At 30.1% G+C, this 14,769-nt stretch overlaps 6 protein-coding genes across 7 annotated transcripts; all 6 read right to left on the bottom strand.

The window, feature by feature from the left end:
• Positions 1-991: 991 nt before the first annotated feature.
• LOC145743423 (arylamine N-acetyltransferase 1-like) lies at positions 992-2,455 on the bottom strand. The gene is made up of 3 exons (XM_082561380.1): positions 2,114-2,455; positions 1,656-1,839; positions 992-1,510 (listed from the first exon to the last, which is right to left on the bottom strand). The coding sequence occupies exons 1-3, from the start codon at positions 2,444-2,446 to the stop codon at positions 1,113-1,115; spliced, it is 915 nt and encodes a 304-aa protein (XP_082417506.1). The 5' UTR covers positions 2,447-2,455; the 3' UTR covers positions 992-1,112.
• Positions 2,456-3,358: 903 nt separating this feature from the next.
• LOC145744126 (arylamine N-acetyltransferase / N-hydroxyarylamine O-acetyltransferase-like) lies at positions 3,359-4,721 on the bottom strand. The gene is made up of 3 exons (XM_082562239.1): positions 4,381-4,721; positions 3,943-4,126; positions 3,359-3,756 (listed from the first exon to the last, which is right to left on the bottom strand). The coding sequence occupies exons 1-3, from the start codon at positions 4,711-4,713 to the stop codon at positions 3,359-3,361; spliced, it is 915 nt and encodes a 304-aa protein (XP_082418365.1). The 5' UTR covers positions 4,714-4,721.
• Positions 4,722-5,466: 745 nt separating this feature from the next.
• Positions 5,467-7,503, bottom strand: LOC145743137 (uncharacterized). The gene is made up of 4 exons (XM_082561043.1): positions 7,412-7,503; positions 6,973-7,326; positions 6,586-6,769; positions 5,467-5,974 (listed from the first exon to the last, which is right to left on the bottom strand). Exons 2-4 carry the CDS (start codon positions 7,303-7,305, stop codon positions 5,577-5,579), a joined length of 915 nt encoding a protein of 304 aa, XP_082417169.1. The 5' UTR covers positions 7,306-7,326; positions 7,412-7,503; the 3' UTR covers positions 5,467-5,576.
• A 388-nt stretch (positions 7,504-7,891) lies between these two features.
• LOC145743139 (arylamine N-acetyltransferase, pineal gland isozyme NAT-10-like) lies at positions 7,892-9,357 on the bottom strand. 2 transcript variants are annotated; one of them, XM_082561044.1, is made up of 3 exons: positions 9,012-9,357; positions 8,718-8,901; positions 7,892-8,403 (listed from the first exon to the last, which is right to left on the bottom strand). In XM_082561044.1, the coding sequence occupies exons 1-3, from the start codon at positions 9,342-9,344 to the stop codon at positions 8,006-8,008; spliced, it is 915 nt and encodes a 304-aa protein (XP_082417170.1). In that variant the 5' UTR covers positions 9,345-9,357; the 3' UTR covers positions 7,892-8,005. The 2 variants fall into 2 exon arrangements, with proteins under 2 accessions (XP_082417170.1, XP_082417171.1); XM_082561045.1 differs by having other exon boundaries at positions 8,718-8,838.
• Positions 9,358-10,074: 717 nt separating this feature from the next.
• LOC145743376 (uncharacterized) lies at positions 10,075-11,954 on the bottom strand. The gene is made up of 3 exons (XM_082561321.1): positions 11,541-11,954; positions 11,153-11,336; positions 10,075-10,611 (listed from the first exon to the last, which is right to left on the bottom strand). Exons 1-3 carry the CDS (start codon positions 11,871-11,873, stop codon positions 10,214-10,216), a joined length of 915 nt encoding a protein of 304 aa, XP_082417447.1. The 5' UTR covers positions 11,874-11,954; the 3' UTR covers positions 10,075-10,213.
• An 892-nt stretch (positions 11,955-12,846) lies between these two features.
• On the bottom strand, positions 12,847-14,511 carry LOC145744122 (arylamine N-acetyltransferase 2-like). Its single transcript, XM_082562234.1, has 3 exons — positions 14,155-14,511; positions 13,847-14,030; positions 12,847-13,244 (listed from the first exon to the last, which is right to left on the bottom strand). Exons 1-3 carry the CDS (start codon positions 14,485-14,487, stop codon positions 12,847-12,849), a joined length of 915 nt encoding a protein of 304 aa, XP_082418360.1. The 5' UTR covers positions 14,488-14,511.
• Between the last annotated feature and the right edge of the window lie 258 nt (positions 14,512-14,769).

Raw genomic sequence — 14,769 nt, 5'->3', positions numbered from 1 at the left:
ATTTAACTGAATGTCCAATCTCGAACTTGTAGACCTCTTTAACAAGATTTTCAACATCAGAATTTGTTTTTAACTCTTTAGAATAAACAATTTGATCAATTATTGGGTCAACTGCCAACTTTTTATCAAACGTTTCACCAAATATTAAACATAAATAAGGTTTTGGCTTTAACATATACCGGGTAAGAAAAATCCTTTTTCTTAAATCGCTTGTTGGTTCGGATTTATTATAGTGCCAAACTGCATCAAAGTCTTTCAATTTTCTTGGTGTTGGATCTATAACTAACATCGTCCCCCAGTGTCTATAAAAGTTTACAACTTCACTACAGCGAAAACAGCGCACCATTTATTGTTGTTATGGTAACAATCGAATCAAAATAGGATTCTGGTTGGAAAGTTAGGCTGGCGCAATCAATAAACTAGTTAACTGTGGTCTTACTTTACATTTACAAAAAATTGTAAAAATGTATTATCAAATTACTAATAAGCCATTGTTATCCTTGAATTTACCTTCGTTTTGACTTTTTAGACTAACTAGTGAATAGTAAAACTAATGTTGTTGAACAAAAATATTAATTGTGTCATGTTATTTTTACCATCAGCATCCAAAACTGTTTTCAAATGTCGCTCAAAAATAAACTTTGACCCGTTTTCGGAGGGAATTACCCGGAACCGATATGCGTTAAAAGGGCATGCAGTAACCTCTATATGTTTAAAGTTAACCGAACAACATTTTTAAGTTTTTAATGCCAAGTTTTTTGCTACTCTGCAAAACTTAAGTTATAAATCAACTACAAATTGCAGTTCAGTGTAACATTAGTGAAGCGTAATTACGTTTTGTTTACTCTAGCAATACAAAAATAGCAACCTTAGTTTTTTGGTTCATTGAATGAAGCTGGGTTCGTAGTTTTTAATCCTAATATGTTTGCGTTTTATGTTCTTAATGTTAAAGTTTTATGTTGTAGCAAAAACAAAAAGTATATTGTGCAGATTTTATTTTCAATTTTTTAGAAATTTATTTACAAAACTAATTAATAACATTAACCTTTAAAATTAACAACACAAAGTCTTATTTATTTACATTTAAATTTGCCCGATTTGTTATTAGATATTTACTCTTTAAAATATTTAACTGGATGCCCAATCTCAATCTTAAAAACCTCTTTAACAAGATTTTCAACATCAGAATTTGTTTTTAGCTCTTTAGAATAAACAATTTGATCAATTATTGGGTCAACTGCCAACTTTTTGTCGAATGTTTCACCAAATACTATACATAAGTAAGGTTTTGGTTCTAATATGTAAAGATCTAGAATTATTCTGTTTCTAAGATCGCTTGTTGGGTCAGTTTCAAGGTCATGCCAAACTGAATTAAAATCTTTCAATTTTCTTGGTGTTGGATCTATAACCAACATTGTCCCCCAGTGGCTAGATTCTTCTTTTTGGCATTCTGGATTTTTTTGACAATCTTTAAATCCAGTTTTACACGGTCCCTCTTTCAGAATGTTTCCTTAAAAAAATCACAAATTAAAAAAAACTTTCTGCAGCAAACTTTTTATCACAAATCAGTTAAACTTTTATTGTCGTCATGGTAACAATCGACCTTTTTGTAATGTTATTAAACTAGAACTTTAAGTTTTGTTGTGATAATTTACCATCAGCGTCCAAAATTGTTTTTGAATGTCTCTCGAAAATGAACTTTGACCCGTCTTCAGAAGGTATTACCCTGAACCGATATGCGTTAAAAGGGCATGCGGTAACCTCCATATGTTTAACCTTAATGAGTCCATAAACAAATAAGCCAGGATCGCTGAAATATAACTGATCTTCTACTTTCACCTAAAAACAGTTATTTTAAAGTTTTAGAGATGCAAGTTAACAAACGTTACACTTGTTTTTACCAAATGGGACTCAACATAACATCCAAGTTTTTGTTCTTAACGTCAAGAATGTTAAGATTAAGTTACAGTGGGAATTAAAACCAGTTAGTAGCATGCTTTACAAAGTTTTGAACCAGAAGTATTTTTTAAACTTTGACAAGTTTATTTTAGAATGCCAACGAAGGTAATTGAACCTAGAACCTTCAGTATTAAATAACAAAAGAATTACTTACTAGTGGTGACATATGCATATCAGGTCGGGAAAGTCCCGTTTCAAAGTTGAATGCTGAGTAAACGAAGTAAGCGTCATAACCTAACTGTTGTAACGCCCATACGAACAATGCATTCAGCTCATAACATATTCCCCCGCTTTTTTTGGTGACCACGTGATCGAACATCTTCTTTAAATCAAGCTGTATTTTGTTGTCGTCATCAGCTCCATGTAGTCGTAGATTAGAAAAACATAATTCTGTTTTATGAGCTTGAATAATTGCTTTTAGGTTTTCTAAATTCGGTTCTTTAGAACCTTTGTAGTTTATTCTTGCCAAGTAGTCATCAACATTCATTTTGTTTACTTATTTGCTGAAAAAATTATTTATAAATTTATAAACCAATCTCAGATAGACTTTCTAAACTTAATAAGTCGTTAATCATTTACTTATCTGCGGTTTTCGACATACCCATCTACAACAAACCTAGGTCAATATTACCTTAAGACTTCACTTACTAAGAGTTGGCTTCATATTATTATATCTTATTTTTAAGTTAAATTTAATACTCAGGCTTATCTTTTTACAATTACAAACTGAAGTAGATTCTATTTTATGATGGAACAAAATATGTTTTTTATTGTTGGTTTATGGCAAAAATTCTATCTTTTACTGAATTTAAGACCTTCTGTTTAACGTTTGTTTTTAAAACTTTAGTTAAAATTTAAAACCAAGCTAACTCTACAAATTTGTTACTGAACAAAACTAAAATACTTTAAACATTAAACTGCAAACATTAAATAAACCGAGTACTTCCTATCAGCAATTCGTATCCCCTTTTACTTATCGTCAGCGAACCATAAAAGATCCTTTTCGTGCTGACGTCAGCATTTTTAATTCTATATTAGCATTCTAAATGCCCTTAAGGCCGTACATATATGTTGATACTTACCTTTTTTATAGCTATTATTAAAATCCTTCTCAGAAAATTTTATATTTATTAGTAATAATAAAAAAGGAATTTAATTGTATGAGTTTAATATACGATATTTTTATTGACTTAACCCATACAGATAAAACCGTCTCACAAAATGCTTTTATTGCATTTATTTTTTATAATAAAAGGTAACAATTAGCTTTAAATTATAATAAAACACTAATCGTTTATATATTAATCTAATACTTCTTTTAAAATTATGCGTTTATAATAATACGAAGTTTTTACGTAATGCCTTCAATGCAATTTCAGTAACAAAAAAAAAACAGAATTTATTCTTTAAAATATTTAACTGGATGCCCAATCTTAAACTTGTAAACCTCTTTAACAAGATTTTCAACATCAGAATTTGTTTTTAGCTCTTTAGAATAAACAATTTGATCAATTATTGGGTCAACTGCCAACTTTTTGTCAAACGTTTCATTAAACGCTAAACAGAGATAAGGTTTTGGTTGTGAAATGTAGCGTTTGAGAATTATTCTTTTTCTTAGTTCGCTCATTTGATCGCTTTCAAGGCTAAGCCAAGCGTTATCAAATTCTTCCAATTTCCTTGTTGTGGGATCTATGACTAACATCGTCCCCCAGTGGCTAGATTCTTCTTTTTGACATTCTGGATTTTTTTGACATTCCTCAAATCCAGATTTACAGGGTCCCTCTTTCAGAATGTTTCCTTAACAAATAAATTTAAAATTTTTTACATATTAATTTTCTGCAGTGAATTTTTCATCACAAATCAGCAAAAATTTTGTTGTTGTTGTTATGAAAACAATCAACCTTCTTTTTAGCTTTCATTGAACTAATGTAGTAAATATAAAGTTAATAAACAATAATTTAAAGTTTTTTTGTAATAATTTACCATCAGCATTCAAAATTGTTTTCGAATGTCGCTCAAAAATGAACTTTGACCCGTTTTTAGAGGATATTACCCTGAACCGATATGCGTTAAAAGGGCATGCAGTAACCTCCATATGTTTAACCTTAATGGGTCCATAAACAAATAAGCCAGGGTCAATGTAAAAAAACTCACCTTCTACTTTCACCTAAAAACAAATATGTTGTTGTTTAAGTGCAAATCAGATGCAAGAAAGTTAACTTTGCATTAAGTTTTACCCAATAAGACTTTGTAGGGATTACTAACAACGTTTTGGTTACAAAATATGACCAATAAATCCATGTTTTAACTTGTTAATTAAACCCAGATCTTTTTTTAAACTTTGACGAATTGGGTCACAGAATGCTAACAGGGGTAATTGAACTTAAAACCTTTAGTTTTAAATAACAAAACAGTTCTTACTAGTGGTGACATATGCATATCAGGTCGGGAAAGTCCCGTTTCGAAATTGAATGCTGAGTAAACGAAGTAAGCGTCATAACCTAACTGTTGTAACGCCCATACAAACAAGGCATTCAGCTCGTAACATATTCCCCCGCCTTTTTTGGTGACCACGTGATCATACATCTTCTTTAAATCAAGCTGTATTTTGTTGTCGTCATCAGCTCCATGTAGTCGTAAGTTAGAAAAACATAATTCTGTTTTATGAGCTTGAATGATTGCTTTTAGGCTTTCTAAATTCGGTTCTTTTGACCCTTTGTAATTTATTCTTTTCAAGTAGTCGTCAACATTCATTTTGTCAACTTATTGTTTACCTTATTTACTTGAAAAACTAATTGTACATAAAGTAAAATAAAAACTTAGATTGTTATTCATCTAATCTCGGACAGGCATTCTTAATAAATTGTTAATTAATTACTCACATGCGATTTTTCAAATACACTTGTTAAACAACACATTATCCTAAGGCATTATTTACTAAGAATTAGCTTCGCATTCATAAAATTCTATCATTTTTGTGCAAAATCTCGAACTAACCCTTAACATAAATAACAATTCTTAAACTGATATTTTTAAAGTTACATTACCATTCTATAGTATGATACAACAAAATATGTATTAAGTTCGTGTGATTTACCGTAAACATTTCATCTTCTACTCAAAATGTTTTGTTTAAAACCTTGATAAAAATGAAATACCGAGCTTACTCTACAAATGAATTGCTAAACAAAAGTAAAATACTTTAAACATTCAACTGTGAATGTAGAATAAACAAACTATTTCCTGTTAGTACTTCGTATCTCCCTTTTCTTATCGTTGCTGAACCATGAAGTATCACTCATTTTGTGCTGACGTCAGCAATTTTAATGTCCTTACCAAAGAAGCAAAACCTATTTATGAAACTCTAAAATTACTTGTTCTTATTGGCATTTTTTTAAGCTAATATAAAAAAATAATTAATTTTATTTTTAAAATAGGAAACTTTTATTGAGTTAACGCAAACAAATAAACTTCGTTATTTTTAAAATTCTTCTGCATATTCATGTTTTATAACTAAATTTATTAACAGTTAGTTTCCATTTTATTTTATAATGCTTTTATAAAGTGATGCTTCAACATGGTACCCCAAACACAATTTATTTACATTTAAAGAGAAATTAGTCTTCAAAATATTTAACTGGGTGCCCAATCTCAAACTTAAAAACCTCTTTAACAAGATTTTCAACATCAGAATTTGTTTTTAACTCTTTAGAATAAACAATTTGATCAATTATTGGGTCAACTGCCAGCTTTTTGTCAAATTCTTTACCTAATATTAAACAGAAATAAGGTTTTGGATCTAATATATAATGTGTGAGAATTATTCTTCTTCTAAGATCGCTCTTCGGGTCGCTTTCAATATCATGCCAAACTGCATCGTAGTCTTCCAATTTCCTTGGAGTTTTGTCTATTACTAACAGTCTTCCCCAGTGGCTAGATTCCTCTTTTTGACATTCAGGATCTTTTTGACAATCCTTGAATCCAGTTTTACTCGGACCCTCTTTTAAGATGTTTCCTGAAAAAAATAATTATAAAATTAAATCTTTGATAATCCGTGCAAAAATTGTCCAAAAATTCTTTGAAACAAATTTTTTTAGCGCCACTCAAATAAGTAAAATCTTTGTTGTCGTTGTTATAGTAACAAACAAACCTCAAAATACAACCGGTAGCCTAAAATTATGCTACAGAAAACTATGCTAAAAAGTTTAAAATAAACAATAAAATAAATTAATTTTAAAACCTTTATATTGATAAAAGAGTAAAATATTGTCAATGTTCGTCAGCCTAAATAAAAAAGTGTTTTGTAACGATAAAGTAAAAGCAGTCTAAGTACTTAGTTGCCGACTTTTTAAATTTTAAATAAACAAAGGCGGTATTTGTTAGACCAAAAGCATGTTAATCTTTAGTTTTGTTTAAATGTAACGGTTTAATTGTAACTACTAACAAACTGTAATGACCAGAAAAAAGGCCAATTTAATCCTAAAACAATCCCATCTGGCGAAAACACATCCGTTTATATCTAGTAGGCTATACTAATATGTCATTATGCAGCCAGGTGAGACTTGTAGTTTAGGCAATACTTTAAACTTGTGAGGTTAATTAAAGATAAAATGAACAAATATTTACCATCAGCATCCAAAACTGTTTTCAAATGTCGCTCAAGAATGATCTTTGACCCGTTCTCGAAGGGCATCTCCCTAAACCGATATGCATTAAAAGGGCATGCAGTCACCTCCATATGTTTAACTTTATAAGTTCCATAAACGTAAAAACTGGGATCAACGAAGTACAACTCGTTCTCTATTTTTACCTAAAAGTAGTTCATTTTATTAGAAAATTTTTCCGATTTGGTTTAATTTAGATACAAGGGAGTTTACGTTTAGAATAGTGTTATTGACGTTTTAGCTTAAACGGGCCTTGTATAATTGAAACAAAAGGTTCAATCGTATTTAAGTGCTGTATAACATTAACAAAGTCGACTGCAATAATTTAAACAGTAAATTGACAACTTACGAATGGCACCATATGATATTCTTCGCGGGAAAGTACATCTTCAAAATCAAAAGCTGCGTAAGTGTAATAAGCGTCATAACCTAATTGTTGTAACGCCCATACGAACAACGCGTTTATTTCATAACATATTCCCCCGCCATTTCTAGTGACCACGTGATCGTACATCTTCTTTAAATCAAGCTGTATTTTGTTGTCGTCATCAGCTCCATGAAGTCGTAGATTAGAGAAACCAATTGTTGTTTTATGAGCTTGAACAATTGCCTTTAAATTTTCTAAATTCGGTTCTTTAGACCCTTTATAGTTTATTCTTGACAAGTAGTCATCAACATTCATTTTGTTAACTTATTGTTTTACCTATTTGTTTAAATACAGATAAATTTACATACTCTATATGCAAAAGTTTTGTTAAACAGAGTTACAATATACAAATTGAACTTACAAATGCAGTAATGTTGAACAAGTTTTTTGCTTTCTTCTCTTTTCTTTGTGGTAAAGTAAGTCGAGCATGTCTCGTGGTTCTTGCTGACGTCAGCATTTCCTCTTGCACTTAAAATGCCAAATTTAACAACGTTATCTTATATAGATTACAACGTGACATTAAAATAACGCTGTTCATATAAAACATTTAACATTGAAGTTGTTAATTAGTTACTCTTATAACATTTAGCTTTAATTTTAACTTATACACATTAAAAATAAAATTATTTTAAAATCAAGTGTTAATAAATGTATTAACATAACATATTAAACTCTATGAATTTTTTTTTAATTTAAGCATTTCCATACCATTATTATATTTACAGACCATATTTAAATATAACACGAGTGTTGCACGATATATTAATTATCCAACTTAACGGTCTAAAACACTTCAAATTAAAGGGGTTAATTTATTATTGTGAACGAATTATAACGTTTTTTTATTGTGTAAGAACCTAATAGAAAGAATAACAATTAAGTTGAACAAAAAATAAAGTTTTACCAATACATAATAGTTGTTACTTAGCACAATTTTAGTAACAAAAAACAGAATTTACTCTTTAAAATATTTTACTGGATGCCCAATCTTGAACTTGTAGACCTCTTTAACAAGATTTTCAACATCAGAATTTGTTTTTAACTCTTTAGAATAAACAATTTGATCAATTATTGGGTCAACTGCCAGCTTTTTATCAAACGTTTCGTTAAACGCTAAACATAAATAAGGTTTTGGCTTTAACATATACCGGGTGAGAAAAATCCTTTTTCTTAAATCGCTTGTTGGTTCGGATTTATTATAGTACCAAGCTGCATCAAAGTCTTCTAATGTTCTTGGTGTTGGGTCTATAACCAACATCGCCCCCCAGTGGCTTGATTCTTCTTTTTGACATTCTGGATTTTTTTGACAATCTTTAAATCCAGTTTTACATGGTCCTTCTTTTAAAATGTTTCCTTTAAAGTTTAATTAAGATAATGTTTACAAAAACTTCGCTACAGCGAAAACAGCGCACTATTTATTGTTGTTATAGTAACAATCGAATCAAAATAGGATTCTGGTTGGAAAGTTAGGCTGGCGCAATCAATAAACTAGTTAACTGTGGTCTTACTTTGTGTTTACAAAAAATTGAAAAAACGTTTTATGAAATTACTAGTAAGCCTTTGTTATCTTAAATTTACCTTTGTTTTGACTTTTTAGACTAACTAGTGAATAGTAAAACTAATGTTATTGAACAAAATAATAATTGTGTCATGAACCATCAACTTACCATCAACATCTAAAACTGTTTTCGAATGCCGCTCAAAAATAAATTTTGACCCGTTTTCGGAGGGTATTACCCGGAACCGATATGCGTTAAAGGGACATGCAGTAACCTCCATATGTTTAACCTTGAAAGTTCCATAAACAAACATAGCAGCATCAACAAAATATAATTTATCTTTTACTTTCACCTAAAAACATTTTTTTGCAGTTATGTACGCTTCAGGTTGTAGCAAAATTTAAATAGAGACAAACTTATGTGGTTCATATTATTTTAAACACCAAATTAAAAACAACTTACAAATGGTGCCATGTGCAAATCATCTCGGGTTAAGCCTGTTTCGTCCTTAAATGCTGAGTAAGTGTAATAAGCGTCATAACCTAATTGTTGTAACGCCCATACAAACAATGCATTCAGCTCATAACATATTCCCCCGCCTTTTTCGGTGACCACGTGATCGTACATCTTCTTTAAATCAAGCTGTATTTTGTTGTCGTCATCAGCTCCATGTAGTCGTAAGTTAGAAAAACATAATTCTGTTTTATGAGCTGCAAGTATTGCTTTTAAGTTTCCTAAATTTGGTTCTTTAGAACCTTTGTAGTTTATTCTTGCCAAGTAGTCATCAACATTCATTTTATCACTTTATTGTTTTCCTTATTTACTTAAAAAACAAATTATACGTAAGTTTAAAGGTAAAATAAAAACTTAGATTGTGATTCATCTAATCTCGGATAGGCATTCTTAATAAGTTGTTAATCAATAACTTACATGCGGTTTTGCAAATACATTTGTTAAACAACACATTACCCTAAGGCATTATTTACTTAGAATTAGCTTCGCATTCATAAAATTCTATCATTTTTGTGCAAAATCTCGAACTAACCCTTTACATAAATAACAATTCTTAAACTGGTATTTTTAAAGTTACATTACCATTCTATAGTATGATACAACAAAATATGTATTAGGTTCGTGTGATTTACCGTAAACATTTCATCTTCTACTCAAAATGTTTTGTTTAAAACCTTGATAAAAATGAAATACCGAGCTTACTCTACAAATCTATTGCTAAACAAAATAAAAATACTTTAAACATTCAACTGTGAATGTAGAATTAACAAACTATTTCCTGTTAGTACTTCGTATCCCCTTTTTCTTATCGCTGCTGAACCATGAAGTATAACTCATTTTGTGCTGACGTCAGCAATTTTAATGTCCTTACCAAAGAAGCAAAACCTATTTATGAAACTCTAAAATTACTTGTTCTTATTGGCATTTTTTTAAGCTAATATAAAAAAATAATTAATTTTATTTTTAAAATAGGAAACTTTTATTGAGTTAACGCAAACAAATAAACTTCGTTATTTTGAAAATTCTTCTGCATATTCATGTTTTATAACTAAATTTATTAACAGTTAGCTTCCATTTTATTTTATGATGCTTTGTAAAGTTATGCTTCAACATGGTACCCCAAACACAATTTATTTACATTTAAAGAGAAATTAGTCTTCAAAATATTTAACTGGGTGCCCAATCTCAAATTTAAAAACCTCTTTAACAAGATTTTCAACATCAGAATTTGTTTTTAACTCTTTAGAATAAACAATTTGATCAATTATTGGGTCAACTGCCAGCTTTTTGTCAAATTCTTTACCTAATATTAAACAGAAATAAGGTTTTGGAACTAATATATAATGTGTGAGAATTATCCTTCTTCTAAGATCGCTCTTCGTGTCGCTTTCAATATCATGCCAAACTGCATCGTAGTCTTCCAATTTCCTTGGTGTTGGATCTATGACTAACAGTCTTCCCCAGTGGCTAGATACCTCTTTTTGACATTCAGGATCTTTTTGACAATCCTCGAATCCAGTTTTACTCGGACCCTCTTTTAAAATGTTTCCTGAAAAAAATAATTATAAATTTAAATCTTTGATAATCCGTGCAAAAATTGTCCAAAAATTCTTTGAAACAAATTTTTTTAGCGCCACTCAAATTAGTAAAATCTTTGTTGTCGTTGTTATAGTAACAAACAAACCTTAAAATACAACCGGTAGCCTAAAATTATGCTACAGAAAACTATGCTAAAAAGTTTAAAATAAACAATAAAATAAATTAATTTTAAAACCTTTATATTGATAAAAGAGTAAAATATTGTCAATGTTCGTCAGCCTAAATAAAAAAGTGTTTTGTAACGATACAGTAAAAGCAGTCTACTGCCTAAGTACTTAGTTGCCGACTTTTGCCGACTGCCGACAAACTGTAATGACTAGAAAAAAAGCCAATTTAATCTTAAAACAATTCCATCTGGCGAAAACACAGCCGTTTATATCTAGTACTAGTAGGCTATACTAATATGTCATTATGCAGTCAGGCAAGACCTGTAGTTCTGGCAATACTTTAACTTGTGAGGTTAATTAAAGATAAAATAAACAAATATTTACCATCAGCATCCAAAACTGTTTTCAAATGTCGCTCAAGGATGAACTTTGACCCGTTCTCGAAGGGCATCTCCCTAAACCGATATGCATTAAAAGGACATGCAGTAACTTCCATATGTTTAACTTTATAAGTTCCATAAACGTAAAAACTGAGGTCAACGAAGTACAACTCGTTCTCTATTTTTACCTAAAAGTAGTTTATTTTATTAGAGAAAACCGATTTGGTTTAATTTAGATACAAGAGAGTTTATACGCTTAGAATAGTGTTATTGACGTTTTAGCCTGAAGGTGCCTTGTATAATTAAAACAATAGGTTCGATCGTATTTAAGTGCTGTATAACATTAATAAAGTCGGCTGCGATGATTTAAACAGTAAATAGAAACAACTTACAAATGGTACCATATGATATTCTTCGCGGGAAAGTACATCTTCAAAATCAAAAGCTGCGTAAGTGTAATAAGCGTCATAACCTAATTGTTGTAACGCCCATACGAACAATGCATTTATCTCGTAGCATATTCCCGCGCCTTTTTTGTTGACCACGTGATCATACATTTTCTTTAAATCAAGCTGTATTTTGTTGTCGTCATCAGCTCCATGTAGTCGTAGATTAGAGAAACCAATCGTTGTTTTATGAGCTTCAAGTATTGCTTTTAGGTTTTCTAAATTCGGTTCTTTAGAACCTTTGTAGTTTATTCTTGACAAGTAGTCATCAACATTCATTTTGTTTACTTATTGTTTTACTTATTTGTTTAAATACTGATGAATTTACATACTCTATATGCAACAATTTTGTTAAATAGAGTTACAATATACAAATTAAACTTACAAATGCAGTAATGTTGAACAAGTTTATTGCTTTCTTCTCTTTTCTTTGTGGTAAAGTAAGTCGAGCATGTCTCGTGGTTCTTGCTGACGTCAGCATTTCCTCTTTCTCACAAAATGCCAAATTTAACAACGTTATCTTATACAGATTACAACGTGACTTTAAAATAACGCTGTTCATATAAAGCATTTAAAATTAAAGTTGTTAATTAGTTACTCTTATAACATTTAGCTTTAATTTTACCTTATACACATTAAAAATAAAACTATTATTTTAAAATCAGGTGTTAATAAATGTATCAACATAACATATTAAACTCTATGTATTTTTTTTTAATTAAAGCATTTTCAATACCTTATTATATTTACAGACAATATTCAAATATAACATGAGTGTTGCACGATATATTAGTTATCCAACTAACGGCCTGTTAACACGACAAGCTTGCGTTGCGCTGCGTTGCGTTATGTAACTTTACGAGTTCTAGGGGTTAACAAATACAAAATATTTAATAAAAGTATACCGTTTACGAAATCTTGCGTAAATTTCGCTTCGGCTACAAAACTTTACGAAATCTTACCTAACTTACGCAAACTTTCGTACGTGTGAACCACTCTGTTCATTTTAAATGGTTGCGAAATCTTACATTATGTTACGTTGCGTTTCGTACGCCGTGTGAACGGGCCTTTACGGTCTAAAACACTTCAAATTAAAGGGGTTAATTTATTATTGTGAACGAATTATAACGTTTTTTTATTGTGTAAGAACCTAATAGAAAGAATAACAATTAAGTTGAACAAAAAATAAAGTTTTACCAATACATATTATTCGTTACTCGAACGAAATTTTACTAACGTAAAAAAACAGGATTTATTCTTTAAAATATTTAACTGGATGCCCAATCTTAAACTTGTAAACCTCTTTAACAAGATTTTCAACATCATAATTTGTTTTTAACTCTTTAGAATAAACAATTTGATCAATTATTGGGTCAACTGCCAACTTTTTATCGAATGTTTCACCGAATACTACACAAAAATAAGGTTTTGGTTCTAATATGTAAAGATCCAGAATTATTCTTTTTCTAAGATCGCTTGTTGGGTCAGTTTCAAGGTCATGCCAAACTGCATTAAAATCTTCTAATTTTCTTGGTGTTGGATCTATAACCAACATCGTCCCCCAGTGGCTAGATTCTTCTTTTTGGCATTCTGGATTTTTTTGACAATCTTCAAATCCAGATTTACACGATCCCTTTTTTAAAATGTTTCCTAAAAAAAGAAAAATTTAAAAATTTTTTCAAAAGTTATATTTAAAACAAAAAAATTCGCTACAGCGAAATTATTAACACAAATCAGCAAAATCTGGTTGTTATGGTAACAAACAAATGCAAAATGCGACTGGCCAGCCTAAAGTTAGACTCGATACAAAGTTTAAAGTTTTCCTGTTATACTGGTTGCTGTGTTGAAGAACCACGATTAAATTACATAAAAGTTAAATTTACTTTAAAATAAATTAAATTTTGTGTTTTTGTTAGCCTAAGATTTTTGTTTTAGCCTATAATTTCTACACTAATGTCAGATTGTAACTGATGATATTTTTACGTTTCTTTAAATTTATTTTAAAATTGAATTGTCGTACGATTAAGTTAGACTTTTATATAAGAATACCACGTTTTAATCTGACTTTACCTATATAGAGGGCGCTGGGTTTGTATTTAAAGGCTCTATATACTTTATTACAGCCTAAACTAAACTTATGTCATTTGCCATCTTGCTGTAGTGTTATTAACTTAAACTAATATAACGATATGTGAAAATACCGAAATTGCGTTAAATACAAATAGTTTAAATAAATTTTAACAAATATTTACCATCAGCGTCAAAAACTGTTTTTGAATGTCGCTCAAAAATGAACTTTGACCCGTTCTTAGAGGGGATTACCCTGAACCGATGTGCATTGAATGTACCTGCAGTAACCTCCATATGTTTAACCTTGAAAGTTCCAAAAGTGGGAAAACCAATGTCAACGAAGTACAACTCACCATCAATTTTAACCTTAAAATATTAAATAAGAAGTTTCAAATACACAGAAACATTTACAGAAATTGCTTTTAAGCCAAATTGGGTAAAGCGGAGCAAATAGATTTCAAGTAACATAAGTGTATGTTAAACAACTTACAAATGGTGCCATGTGCAAATCATCTCGGGTTAAGCCTGTTTCGTCCTTAAAGGCTGAGAAAGTGTAATAAGCATCATAACCTAATTGTTGTAACGCCCATACAAACAAGGCATTCAGCTCATAACATATTCCCCCGCCTTTTTTGTTGACCAAGTGATCGTACATCTTCTTTAAATCAAGCTGTATTTTGTTGTCGTCATCAGCTCCATGTAGTCGTAAGTTAGAAAAACACAATTCTGTTTTATGAGCTGCAAGTAATGCTTTTAAGTTTTCTAAATTCGGTTCTTTTGAACCTTTGTAGTTTATTCTTGCCAAGTAGTCATCAATATTCATGTTCTTGGTTATCCTATATTAAATAAAGACATATTTTGCTGACAAAAACAGTAACAACATTTATGTTAAATATTTGTTGTTGTAAGAAAACTGATTTTTAGTTTGTTGACAAGGTTTTTATTAATTATTTCCTGTTTACATTTTTTTTGCCAGTTTAAACTATTATTCTGTTTCCAATGTTTTCAAGGCCCTTCTCTTTAAAGTTTACATCTTAATTAAATTTTTAAATAGTGATTGTTAATAGCATTGTAATATTTTTTGCTTTATACAACCTACTATAAT

Source organism: Corella eumyota, chromosome 2 (assembly GCF_963082875.1).
Source record: "Corella eumyota chromosome 2, kaCorEumy4.1, whole genome shotgun sequence".
Classification (NCBI taxonomy): Eukaryota; Metazoa; Chordata; class Ascidiacea; order Phlebobranchia; family Corellidae; genus Corella; species Corella eumyota.
This window is presented reverse-complemented; position numbering and strand designations above follow the sequence as displayed.

Coding starts and splice junctions, on each gene's coding strand:
- LOC145744122 (XM_082562234.1), bottom strand. CDS start 14,487: ATGAATATTGATGACTACTTGGCAAGAATAAACTACAAAGGTTCAAAA. Junction 14,031..14,154: donor ATTTGCACATGGCACCATTT/GTAAGTTGTTTA, acceptor TAATATTTTAAG/GTTAAAATTGATGGTGAGTT. Junction 13,245..13,846: donor AACAGTTTTTGACGCTGATG/GTAAATATTTGT, acceptor TTCTTTTTTTAG/GAAACATTTTAAAAAAGGGA.
- LOC145743376 (XM_082561321.1), bottom strand. CDS start 11,873: ATGAATGTTGATGACTACTTGTCAAGAATAAACTACAAAGGTTCTAAA. Junction 11,337..11,540: donor AATATCATATGGTACCATTT/GTAAGTTGTTTC, acceptor AACTACTTTTAG/GTAAAAATAGAGAACGAGTT. Junction 10,612..11,152: donor AACAGTTTTGGATGCTGATG/GTAAATATTTGT, acceptor TATTTTTTTCAG/GAAACATTTTAAAAGAGGGT.
- LOC145743423 (XM_082561380.1), bottom strand. CDS start 2,446: ATGAATGTTGATGACTACTTGGCAAGAATAAACTACAAAGGTTCTAAA. Junction 1,840..2,113: donor ATATGCATATGTCACCACTA/GTAAGTAATTCT, acceptor AACTGTTTTTAG/GTGAAAGTAGAAGATCAGTT. Junction 1,511..1,655: donor AACAATTTTGGACGCTGATG/GTAAATTATCAC, acceptor GATTTTTTTAAG/GAAACATTCTGAAAGAGGGA.
- LOC145743137 (XM_082561043.1), bottom strand. CDS start 7,305: ATGAATGTTGATGACTACTTGTCAAGAATAAACTATAAAGGGTCTAAA. Junction 6,770..6,972: donor AATATCATATGGTGCCATTC/GTAAGTTGTCAA, acceptor AACTACTTTTAG/GTAAAAATAGAGAACGAGTT. Junction 5,975..6,585: donor AACAGTTTTGGATGCTGATG/GTAAATATTTGT, acceptor TATTTTTTTCAG/GAAACATCTTAAAAGAGGGT.
- LOC145743139 (XM_082561044.1), bottom strand. CDS start 9,344: ATGAATGTTGATGACTACTTGGCAAGAATAAACTACAAAGGTTCTAAA. Junction 8,902..9,011: donor ATTTGCACATGGCACCATTT/GTAAGTTGTTTT, acceptor AAATGTTTTTAG/GTGAAAGTAAAAGATAAATT. Junction 8,404..8,717: donor AACAGTTTTAGATGTTGATG/GTAAGTTGATGG, acceptor TAAACTTTAAAG/GAAACATTTTAAAAGAAGGA.
- LOC145744126 (XM_082562239.1), bottom strand. CDS start 4,713: ATGAATGTTGACGACTACTTGAAAAGAATAAATTACAAAGGGTCAAAA. Junction 4,127..4,380: donor ATATGCATATGTCACCACTA/GTAAGAACTGTT, acceptor ATTTGTTTTTAG/GTGAAAGTAGAAGGTGAGTT. Junction 3,757..3,942: donor AACAATTTTGAATGCTGATG/GTAAATTATTAC, acceptor TTATTTGTTAAG/GAAACATTCTGAAAGAGGGA.